The sequence below is a fragment of the Corvus brachyrhynchos genome, unplaced genomic scaffold (assembly GCF_000691975.1).
Source record: "Corvus brachyrhynchos isolate BGI_N302 unplaced genomic scaffold, ASM69197v1 scaffold331, whole genome shotgun sequence".
NCBI classification, from domain to species: domain Eukaryota; kingdom Metazoa; phylum Chordata; class Aves; order Passeriformes; family Corvidae; genus Corvus; species Corvus brachyrhynchos.
In genome coordinates, this window is record NW_008237229.1 from 5,393,149 (window position 1) to 5,405,769 (window position 12,621).

The 12,621-nt window shown below is 35.0% G+C and overlaps 1 protein-coding gene across 1 annotated transcript in view; it reads right to left on the reverse strand.

The window, feature by feature from the left end:
* Positions 1-12,526, reverse strand: part of RTTN (rotatin) — a 79,385-nt gene extending 66,859 nt beyond the window's left edge. Inside the window, exons 1-9 of the mRNA XM_017729440.1 lie at positions 12,460-12,526; positions 11,945-12,132; positions 10,524-10,722; positions 8,712-8,801; positions 7,517-7,595; positions 6,186-6,300; positions 5,503-5,653; positions 4,429-4,594; positions 1,704-1,885 (exon numbers count right to left, since the gene is read on the reverse strand). Of these exons, the coding sequence (XP_017584929.1) occupies positions 1,704-1,885; positions 4,429-4,594; positions 5,503-5,653; positions 6,186-6,300; positions 7,517-7,595; positions 8,712-8,801; positions 10,524-10,722; positions 11,945-12,132; positions 12,460-12,526 (1,237 nt within the window). The remainder of the gene's footprint in view (positions 1-1,703; positions 1,886-4,428; positions 4,595-5,502; positions 5,654-6,185; positions 6,301-7,516; positions 7,596-8,711; positions 8,802-10,523; positions 10,723-11,944; positions 12,133-12,459) is intronic.
* Positions 12,527-12,621: the final 95 nt, after the last annotated feature.

A 12,621-nucleotide genomic window follows, 5' to 3' on the forward strand; every position in this document is an offset into this window, starting at 1 on the left:
ATAATGTGCGGCTTGAGTGATCTGCTTTGGGTGAGCATATGACAGAAAATGGCACAAGGCCTTTTTGAAAGCTTGCTTTTACCTATCTCACAGAAGTGCTGTTTTCCATTGATTTTAGTCAAAACGTTGCCAATTTAACTTAATAAATTTTTCCATTTTAACAAAACAAACAAACAAACAAAATCCCCCCACCATACCAAACCAAAAAGAACCCCACACCACTATTGACTTCTGCAATGACTTCACTCACAAGGCAAGTCAGCACAAAGGAAGAAAAATTCCAGTGAACATCTCCACAAGGAATAGAATTTAAGCTTAACTAAAATACACATTATATTGCAAAATAAAAGGCAGCAAATTTTACAACAAGCTTACTGTTTTTCCTTTACCCAGTAGTTAAAACGTCTAGAATAAAATCTACACTATACCATATAAATTGATAATAACATTCATAAAAATGCCTGTTGATTTTACTAAAGATAACAACCCAAAATATAACCACATGAGAAACTGTGCTACTGTCTCACAATATCACACTGTCTCACAGTGTGCCTTCAGATCAACAGGAACAGGATAAAAATATTAGTTTCCCCACAATCTGTGTCTCATTACAGCACAGTGGAAGAATGAAAAAATATCACCAAGTAGAGTTTAAAAAGTGCAAAGAACCTCAGGGGAAGATAAACAAAGACAGATCAACTTTACCCGAAAGTGAAACTATTTTAGGTCTATGATAAGATTGAAAGAAAGAATCATGAAAGGTAGAAAAACTGTCTTTAAACTCTGCAGATTTGAAGTGACAGGTGCCAGAAATGGAAAAGACAGAAAATACATTTTCTGCAGTTTTACATTATAAATAAAAGATGCTAGAAGTCATGAATGTGCTTGTGACTAATTAATATTTAAATATCACTATTCTGAAAGGGAAAAACAGAACTTTAATTCATTTTAGTTGGTTTATAGCAAAAAAAAAAAAAGAACTGAATAATTTTCATACATATTTCATAGAATTTTTATAAGTTGAAGCCTCTAACTTTTAGTATCTTAGTCATAGATAGTTGCACATTTCCAGCTCCTATATTTGAAAACCTTACCACATTTACCAATACCTGTTTTGAATTACATTACATTTTACAGCTAAATACCATTTTAGACAATCTAGGAGCAAAAAGACTGTCCTCCAAAAGGACTTAGCAATTTAGAACCTCTATAAACTAAAATAAAGATCATAATTGCAATTAGACTATCATTACTTACATTTCTTAAATAATTTGTTACTGCATTTTTAAGAATAAAAACAAGCCTTTCACCAGCATTTTGGTTTATTATTTCTTGAACCGGAGGAACAAACTATGCTCAAAGAGATCAGAACACCTTTGCTTAAGAGTGATTATTTTTTCATCTTCCTGAATGACATTTTATCCTGCTACACTATTTTTCCACCACACATTCAGTTCTTGCCACTATCAGTAAAAAGTACCTAAAACTTCTGAAGCAATTCTGAAACACAATCAGAAGACTCAAGCTTTGTGACCTGAACAAAGTCCCTAGAAAAGACCTGTTGCAACTAGCCACAGTACATCAGTTATCAGCTGTGCCTTACGTGTTTGAGGCACTCACCTCACAACACCAACTCCTTAAGAGGTTTGTATTAAGGAAGTGAAAGATATGTACGTTAAATACTTAACTCAAAACCTTCTCACCTGTTCTTAGAAGAGGTATTGCATTTTCCAAGATGGAAACACAGAACTGAGGGAGGCTAAGCTGCTTCATCTGTAATTCCAAAACGTCCTCATTATCAATATCTGGTAGGTCAATATGTCCTACATCAAACGGGGAATGCAGAGAGATTCTGGAGTTTGCATTTGCTTGAGTACTGTTTCCACTTAAAACAAGCAAACAAAAGTTAAAAAAAAAAAAAAAAGAAACACAGTTAACTCTTGCAAAGAGAAAACACATATGTACAGATGTTAAAAATAGCATCAAGTAGTTTCATTACTCCTGCCTTAAGCATATCTTTCCTTCCATCCCAATCTTTCTCTGCTATCCACCAGTGTTGCAGGAAGAGGGGGATTTTGTTTGGTTGTTTTTTTAAATGTCAGAACTGGTAGCATCACAGGTGAATGCCTAATGTTTTGGCAGTCATCTTCAAATTCCCTTAGCACTGTGTACTGGAAGAAATACACGTGCAATGAATACAATATTGCATGAGAAATATTGGTTGATTTAAAACTTTTTTTTGATTAACAAAATCTATCAGTTGCTTGAAGCAAGACCACTTACTAAATCAAATTTCACCCTGAATTATACTTATGATATTAAAACCATTCTATATAGCTAGCCACAAGAATCCTTAGAAGAAAAATTAAGAAGCATGAGCTATGTTTAATCGTTAGGACTACCTTGTCCATTGTAAAACAGAAAATATTCCCTCGTCCAAGAAAGTCTTAAGTGCAATCAAGTATATATTACAAAGTACACAGAGTGCTATTAAAGTCTAGACATTTTAAAATTTTATTAAATTTATTATTAATATTTATATGTGATTATTAAATATTTTATATGTGATATGTGAATCTATTATTAAATATATATGGTTCGTATATTATGAACAATACATAGTTCGTAACTGTACTAGTTTTCAATTGTTTTCAATAATAATCTAATTCCACTGTCAGCATTATAACTAATAAAACTCAGGACATATTTTGAAGTTTTCTTATCCCAAACAGCATTTAGCAATCTTGATTTGCTTCAAAAACCTGTATGACTTATAACTGGGTTTTGTTTGGTTCCTTTTTTTATTATTAAACAAGCTGAAGAAACTGAATTGTGGCATGACTGTGTTACATTCTATTGTCTAATTAATGTAAAAGATGTCTATAAGAAGTTAAATGCTAACTGATTAAGAGGTCAATAGAAAACTACAAGCAAAATAGAAGCAATATGTACTGGGGTTTGGCTGCACTTACCAGAGGGAAAGAAGCAGAGGTATCAATCATAAAAACAATTCAGAAGAGGAAAGGTTAAGTTTCCAGGCAGAATTTGAAACAGACAAACAGATAGATTGAAGAGTCTCAAGATTAAAGAACAAGGAAAAAGAAGAGTTACATATAGAATAGCAATAAACAAACTGACATTACAATTATGTAGAAAAAGACAAGGTTCACTAAACGCAAAATCCCCTCTTCCTTATCAAAATCAGCAACGTCAGAGCAGAGCAACACTACTGTTGTTTCCCTCCATCATATCTTCTATTCAACATCATGTTGTTCTTTATGCTACCTCAGGGCTAAATTATAATTTTGTTAGAAATGAGATTCATGGGCAGTGAGCAGGTCTGCTGCAGCACACAGAGTGCAGGAAGATAAAAGTGCGCAGTCATGAACAGCTCATAATATGGCCCTATCAGTACTCCCACCTGGTTTCTAGAAGTCTCATCACTGCCCAAACTGGTACTTATTCTTATGCAGCTTTCATTTCTAGACTAACAGCCAAGCCATTGCTCTTGCACAATATACACCAGCTGCTATTAAACTGTTAACTGTTCAACTTGGGAAAATGACTGGGTCCTAGAAGGCAAAAAGCCTGGAATTCATTGCCAGTGCCATATTAGTTACATGATAAAAAATTAATACATTAGACTTAAATAAAAACAACTTTTTAATATAATGACTGTCAAGATGTATTTACAATTGAACTATTCTCATCACAGTCTATTTGGATACCTAGGAGTTACTCAACCACAATGACCATACATCACAGAGACTCAAAAGAACTGCCAAAAACCACACAGTAAAGATTTACAAGGACTTTTAAAATCCCACATACTAGAAGACATTGGTACTTGAACAGCAGCTTTAAGTCTGTTGTGTCAAGATGAGCAACAAAACCACAAACAAATACTTCTACATTGTGAGGGTGTACAGACAATTTATAATTTCACATAAGAGTCAAATTTTTAGATGTTATAGAGCTGAAATTTGTTGCCACATTTAACAACAAATTTTAAAGACTTCAGTAGAAATCTTTATGCAGCAAAGTATGTTTGACAATACTATATACTGTTACCTACAGGATGGCCATTCCACTTAAAAGAACTTACGAGGTCATCTGCTGAAAAAAAGAAATATCCCTGACTTTCCAGCAATAGACTGAATAAACACTTTTCTGTGTCTTACGAATACATGCACAAGCAATAACAATTGATAGGAAGAGATTTTGTTTTAAATGGCGGTTGGGTACAATGTGGCAATGATTTTATGTATTCTGAACCCTTTAAGAATGGTTTAATTCATTAACATAGTTCGAATCTTCACAAATTACCAAAAGAGTTGCATCATTCCACACACTGACATGGAGCTGATAATATAATCCTACATCAAAATGTTTTTAACTGAAGTGTAAGTTATTTCCTATTTCATTCACCTAGAAGATACTGCATCCCAATCTTGACCATCTCCTCTAGGACGCTGAACTGTCCGTCCAATTACAAAGGGCCGAGGGCTACTACTTCCAGGTGATGGATTCTGAGAACGAGGAGCACCTCTTGCTTCTTGACAGTAAGATATAGATGAATTCTGGGAAGCTGTACCTTTATGTAACACAAAGAATGTATTTTCCCTTAGTGGAATCCATTTTTCTGAAAGATACTACATAGTGAACAGTACAAGTAACTAAGGTAGGATATGGGAAACACCATGTAAATACTGATGCCCTAGAACAACTTATCACTGGCAAGTAGCAGAGTTTGGAAACCCAATTCCAAGGCAAAAACCATTGAAGATTCCAGCTGACTCACAAATCTTGAGTTTTAAAAATAGAAACATAGTGTCTGGGTAAGGCTATTGGACTTGTTGATATTATAATTGAATTAGCAGACAATATCATTTATTAAGACACCAAATACAGTGGCAATCTTATGCAGAGAATCAGACTACCAATGCACAGAAAAAGTTGATTCAATTCAGATAGCAAAATGGAAACAAGAAGACCATTATAACTAATCTACACCACTAAAGCTACAACATTTAAGCATTAAGATCATTGTGAAGCAGCCCTCATGACTGCAAAATTCAAAACAATGATTAAACTATTTTTAGCCATCAGCATTAAAAAAAAAGAGTTCACATAGCTCATTAAATTAGTAACTACATTGTTAAGTACTAATAGCTTGAAAACTTTTCTGAAACTTTGCCCACTTTTATTTTACAGACTTAATTTAGCTCTAGCTAAAAATCCCTCCCCTGCTGACATACGAACAATTGGATACTGGGAGAAGTTGATGAATGGGAAATCACAGGAAACTAAAACTGAATAAGTACTTTAAAACAATGCAAGTACTTGACATTTTTTAATTAACATTAATACTACTGAACACCATAGCAAAACAATTTCACAGGATTACATTTGCTGTAAGGTTCTGGTTTTTTTCTGCCATCATTTTAAACAATCTTATCTGTAGTAAAAACAACAGTATCTCAAATACATAAAAAGACCTACCTTGCTCTGAGGAAGAAAAACTTGGATCTCTATGGAAGTTAAGCCTCCTTCTCAAGAAGATGCAGAGCTGTTGCAAGCATGACACAGACTGCAAAGCCAACTGGTGTCTTCCATCTCCTCCAAAAGCCAGGTTTAGCAGAGATAAAAGGCTCTGCAAAGACAAAACCACCACCACGAAGACCCAAACAATAATCACCTTCATGAACAACCATGCCAGCAAGTCTTACACTAAATATGGTTCAAAAACATTTCCAAGTGTTTTTCAGAATCACAGCAAAGAATAAATAGGCTCAACTACTGTTTTCTTACTGAATGCAAGATTATTAGGCCTTGCAGGAAGAAGCCAAGTTTCTCAGTAAACTTCTAAAGAAGTCACTACTTTCATTATGGGAGCCCATTAGTAGGTGTGTCTAAAACAAGGACACAAATTCTATCTTATCCAGCAGAAACAAAGTATTACTTCAGAAAACACTTCATTACTTTTTAGCAATATACATTATTACAAGCAAAAAACTTTAAAACCACAATATAGAGCCAATGTCCCCTTTCCTATGCACCTAGAGTTAGCATAAAGGTACTTCTGTTTAACTGTTTTGTTTAGAAACAAATTGAATTATTTGCATCAATTCATCCTTGGCATAACTTATAACAATAAAAACTTTAAACTTTATGTGAATTCTTGCCTGTACAATCTTTGGCCTTTGAAGGAAGATCTCTGCAGGAAAATCTTGCATAATCACATCCTGAAGAAGCTCACACGTACTCCAAATTAAACTTTGGTTGTTACTTCTCAAAGAGCTACAAGTTCATATTTAAATATGTATTAAAATGAAAAGAAAACCAACCAGTAATTATTAGCCTGAACAAGTCTTTACAAGAAAGTTATAACCACAACACTGAAGAATCTAAAGGAACAAACCTCTGTAATTCTATTGTCATATCATGTTTTAAGTTGAATTATTCCTTAGCTATGTGAATCCTATATACAGTAAAGAACCAACTCAGTTCCCACATGTAAAATTAGGTTCCAAAAAGAGAAATAACTTTATTGATTCTGAATTTGAAATTAAAATAAGAACTACTGGAAATTCCCTGTGAAGCTAGTGATTATCTCAGTGGTATATTGCAAGTAATATAACTCATACTAGTAAGAAAGTTTCTTTCATTACTAAGGTTCATGTATAACTTAAAAGCACTTGCATGACATATGTGGGAAATTCCATAAAGGGAGAAATTTATTAGCTATTCTCTAAGATTAATGTTAGTAAATAATAAGAATCTTTAGGATAGTCTGCTTCAATTTTTAAAATTGTTTTAGAAACCACTGTTTCTGAAACCACTGTAAAATATCAAATACGTCCAGTGTTACAAGTCTGTGTTCTCTTTCTATTCTCAAGCATAAAGGAAATTAAATACTAAACAGGTTCTCCAGCTTCAGAGATCTTTCAAAAGGAAAAAACAAACACACAAAAAAACCCTATGCTAGAAATCTATCACAGCTCTGTGACAACTCATAAGGAATCCCAACTACAGAACTTTTCCTTGGGGCACTTCAAACACTTTTTCTACATTAAAGGAAAAAAAAAAGTCACTGCAGAAAGACAGTTGGAGTGACTCAATGCCTGGATAAGGCCCTGTACCTAAACTTACTGGCCTAAACTTAGTTAAGCTACGGTAGGGATTTTCCTGCCAACTGCTCATGGGGTAAAGTAAATAATGATTTTATTCCAGCTTGTTCTATTATTAGCTGAATGAAATCTTTGATCCACTTAAGAAATTTAAAACACAGACTGAAGTGTCATGAACAAAAGACCCAAACATACTCCAATTTAAATACAAGAAATGGAGAGTGACATTGCCCAACTTCAGCCCAGTTTTTACAACCATTTATCAAAAATTAGCTCGTTGGGTTATTCACAGGAACAGCCTCATGATGCGGAAGGACAGAAATTTCCAACCACTATTCCCGAGAAATAAAAACTACAAGGAAATTGCAATGTTCGTATTACTGCACCTTTCATTTGATGAAAGAACATGTCTATCTGTTGAAGTCAGAGTTAGCCAAGGAAATGTGGAAAATTTCAAGCATTTCACTGCAAAAAACAGAGCGGAAGTTTTCAAATATATTTTATAGAAATGTTATATCATATACATCCAAGGCAAAGTAAAAAACTTATAAACAATATACTATCTTACACAGAAATATCTTTTAGTAAATACAGACTTGCACAAACTCAAATGCTTTTAATGAGAGTTTTCAGCAATACCAAAACCTCACTAAGGTCATGCCAAATCCAAATGAAATATGTTTATTGAAGGAAGCTTAAGCAAACAAACACAGCATCAGTGGACAAATACTCAATTCACCACATCATGCTTTCAGTCAAATTATAATTTTGATCTGCTACTAAAGAATATTTCATCCACTAGCATGATTTTTAAAAATGGAAAACTGGCCTCACGGTTTTACTGTTACAGCGGTAGAAATTCTTGTTCTTACAAAATTATGGCACATAGTAACTATGTAATGAAAATAACTTTAAAGCTATTTTTAACTTAAAAGTTTGTAATAATTATTGTGCAATTCCTAAGATAGCTGATATGCTACTAAAAAACTCAACTGGTGATTTACCTACAGCGACAGCAAAGTCATATTTTAAAATCTAGAACGCAGCATGTATTACTGGTACAGGCAAAGACTTGCCAAAATACTACTGATTTGTGCTTCTCAGTGAAACACTTCATATCATTCAACAAAAAAAATCAAAGCATAATACTGGTTTTCATTTAAATAGAAAGCAAAGATTCCTCGAGCATCTAAACCAGTTTTCTAAAAAGTAGAAAGGTACTCCAGAGTAAGTTTTGTTGAAATAAAAGGTACTTAAACCTTTTAGCCACTTCTGATTATGAAGCATGGATCATCCAGAGAACACCAGCAATTTAAATAATTTTTAAAATTGCAGCACTTTCTAATGTACTTTAGATATTCCAAAGAGCTACACTATTTACTAGAAAAGGGAAATATCTATTAAGATAAATGCCATTTTTATAAACAATTTTATTGTAGCTTCTGTGATGGTAGATTTCACAGAATAACAATAGGAAAAAGAAGAGCCAATTTTGCTATCCACATTTGTAATGGAATTCCATCTAAATTACAACTCTAAGCTCTTTCTGTAATTAACATATTATTTTACAGCTACACATACCAACTGTTCTTTTGGGAGGTATTTGTAACTGCGGCAGATGACTTCTACTTTGACAAAAATATCCAGTGAATAAATCCTCTTGAGGCAGAACTAAAATAAAAAAAAAGGGGGTAAGTTTAAAAAATGCACACACACAAAAAAGAAAAACTCGATTTATCGTCATGCTTTTCATTAACTACCTCCCTTTTGCCCTTGAGTTTTAAATCAGTTTCCTTAATAGATTAAAATAGTCTCAGATGATCAGAAAAATGGAGTAAAGAGACTGTGTCTATGTTTATTTTTTTATATTCATATTCTGCAACCGTAAAGGGCACTTTTTTCTCCATTTTCCTACACTAGTTTGCATACTATATAAATAATAGCAAAAACAATTACACAAAATATATTGCCTGATGGAGAACTGGCAGCCAAATAAAAGAATAAAAGGTTTTCCTTTAATCTACCTATGTAGTAATAAAATTAACTTTTTAAATTAATTACTTAAAATCTCTTTCTACCAAAACTGCTGTCTTCTTAGGCCACCTGAAAAGTTGCCCTTTGTATATAATACGTATGTTGCTACATGTCATTCATATGCAAACTGTATAAAAATATACACAAGAAATGTTAACACTAAAAGCAATCTCTCCAGACCATAATATTTGGTTCAAAGGATCAAACTAGATAATGCCAGGTTATCAGTTTACAATTTTTCCCAGTAACTGAAGTTGAAACAGAAAGAAAAATACAACACTCCTGTTAGGAAGCATTAAGATTATTCCATCCACACATGCATACAATTTACAGTATAAATAACTTCAGTAGTTACAATAACTTCTGAGTAGTTTCAGAAAGATATAATTTAAGAATGCACATGTAAAAGATTATTCTTCCCCATACAGTAGAAACATTAAGTAAAAATCTGCCCCTATGCGGGCATAGGAAGGAAAAAAAAAGTAAAAAATCAATCACCAGGCACATAGTTCTAGTGAACTAAAACTCCAAGCATTAGAGAGGTGTCAGAAACCACCAAAATATTACTTTTATCTCTGTGACTGCACAGTATGAGTGACAGCAGTGTGGTCATTACTACTACATGCACTGTGTAACAGCAGTGTCTTTCCCACAATAAGCAGGAGGATGAAGTAAAGACCTCTATGATAGGTAATTTTCTCCTTCCAACTCTGTTCTAAAATTTTTGAGGAAGAGGAGAACCACATGGGTTAGACTACGTCTAGGAGGAAATGTAAATCATTGTAACAGACAGACAATGAGCTAGGTAACAGACACAAGCAATAGCCCTTCACACACAATGTGACACTTTAAAGATAAAGTTTATGTGTTTTTCTATGACAAGTGTTTATCCAATACTAAGTAGATAGTGCCTACAACTACTGTAGTTTTAAAAATCATTCTACCAGGATCGACTACTGGTTTGTTTTTTTTTTTTCTTTTAAGATTTGAATTGCTTTCCAAGCTAAAGCCTACTATACAAAGAATAGCTGCAAAGCATACTGGCTAAATTACAGATTGATTCTAAGTTGCTACACTTGGTGCCATAAAGCTGTCCTTGGAAGTTGTGTCATACTCTTTGTACATTACAGAAAACAGATATTATACATCAAGGAAATGGATAGGGAATTCCATTACAGGAATGCTACCAGGTGATTTAGCTAAGGTCACACTGTCTCTGGCAGAATCTGATTACTACACACTTCACTGATCTCTCAGGAATAATTCACCTACCATGCCTGAAAACATCAGCTTCTCACAGCCTTTTCATTTACTTTATTTTAATTTAAAATAAATTACAGTTCAAAATATGTAATTTACCTGGTTGATCTGCTGAAGGCTGAGCCTGAGCTTGATAACATACTGATAAAGAACTAGAAGGGAGTTCAGAAGGAAGAAAAAACAGTCCATCCACAATCCCATCAATTATGGCCTGCAAGTTTGGATCCACATCAGAGCGAAGCTGAGAGAAGAATTCCACTGCACCAATTCCAATCATTTTCTGGGCAGCAGGTGGATGCTACATTAAGACAAATAACTGACAAAGTTAGTTTGAAGAGTCTTAAGGTCTCTGGATGGAGGCAGGAGATACAGAGCAGCAGGGGGAATAAGGAAAATAATTGTAATTCTTAGGTTAGATTTTGCCTTTATCATTTAGACCATTGTGCTGAGGTAATTTTCTTCCCAGTGGCTGGCATGGGGCTGTGTTTTGGATTTGTGCTGAACACATGGTTGATAATTTAGAGATGTTTTTGTTACTGCTAAGCAGGGCTCAAACAGAACTAAAGGCTTTTCCACTTTCCTGGCAAGAGATCTGGGAGTCCATGGGAGGCTGGGACGAGACACAGCCAGGACAGGTGACCCCAGCTGCCCAGAGGGATATTCCATATCATAGAATCACAAAAAGGCCTGGGTTGGAAGGGACCTTAAAGATCATCTAGTTCCAATGGCATGCTCAGTCTATAAAGAAGGTGAAATGAGGAGGAAGGGGAGACATTTGGAGTGATAGCATTTTTTTTCTCAAGTCACCATGGGTGACTGAACACCTGCCTGTCCGTGGAAAGTGGTGAATTAATCCCTTGTTTTGCTTTGCTTGTGCACACAGCTCTTGCTTTTCCTACAAAACTGCCTTTGCCTCAAACCATGAGTCTTCTCCCTTTTACCACTCCGATTCTCTCCCCAGTCCCACTGGTGGGGGAGTGAGCAAGTGGCTGTTGTGGGGCTTGGCTGCTGACTGAGGTTAAACCATGACACCCATCCATCAGTATCAAGGATGGGTTGTTTTTTAACTCTGCATAGTTGCAGTTTAGTGATTAAAACATGATAATGTAAAAATCTGAGATATCAGAAGGTTCTGTAACATTTTCTCAAATTAGTTATACCAGTGTTCAAATCTTTACTTTCCAGGAACAGTGCAAATGCTTAGCTGCAAATCATGTTCCGAGTTAAAAATGAAGCACTAAACAAGAAACTGAAGGAGCAGAGAAACTAAAGCAGAAACTCAGGAAAAAAAAAAATTCTCAGTTATCTCTCTGACCCATTTGAAGTTGCTGAAATTGTTTTAATTTCGGTCTACACGCAGTGGCTTTATTTGTAAAATAAAGTGGCTGTCTTTGTAAAACACTCTAAAAATCTCGTTACATGGAGCTAAAAAATCAAGTAATAAATATCCAGCTTTATTTAGCTTTGGCATTATAAAGACAGATAGTTTAAAAAAAAAAAAGAATGTTAGTATGTCATACCTTGATCAAACTGTTCACAAAATTTAATACTTCCTCTTTTACTGGTACGACAGGGAAATTGAACCACTCCAAAAGGTTACGAAAAAGCGCTTTTTCGTGGACCAGATCAGCATAGGAAATCAAGTTGTGGTCTAATTTAAACAGAATAGTCTTCAGAGATCGCTCTCTTATCTCTGTCAGTTCATGACCTGCCCCAAAAAAAAGAGATTAAGACACCCATAAAGTTACTTGACATAACTTTTTTTCCTTATTTGTTGTAACAGAATACTGCCAGAGATCTGTGAAAAAAAGCTGGCTTCTCTGCTGCCAGTGTTATGCCTACCGGGAAGACAAATATCATTACACTCACCAGCAACAACCTAATCAAATGTGTTTGCATGACTGTAAAGCGGTGAGACATTATAAGATATACTGATATAATCCGGTGCCAAATGGACCTCTACTGAGATAACCTGGTGCCAGAACCTCTACCAGAGTACGCTGTGGGTACGGAAAGCTGCCTCGGACTCACCAACCGGACAAAAAGCTACACAAGTCCACTGAATCGAAAGGCACCGTGTCTGAAGGGGAAGCTTTTGGCATTTCTCTAGGGAAGCATTTCCCCCTAGGGGAGCGCCGCCGCCCCCTCCACGTCTGCAGCGGGGAGGGGAGTGGAAGAGCAGCAGGGAGAGGAGCGG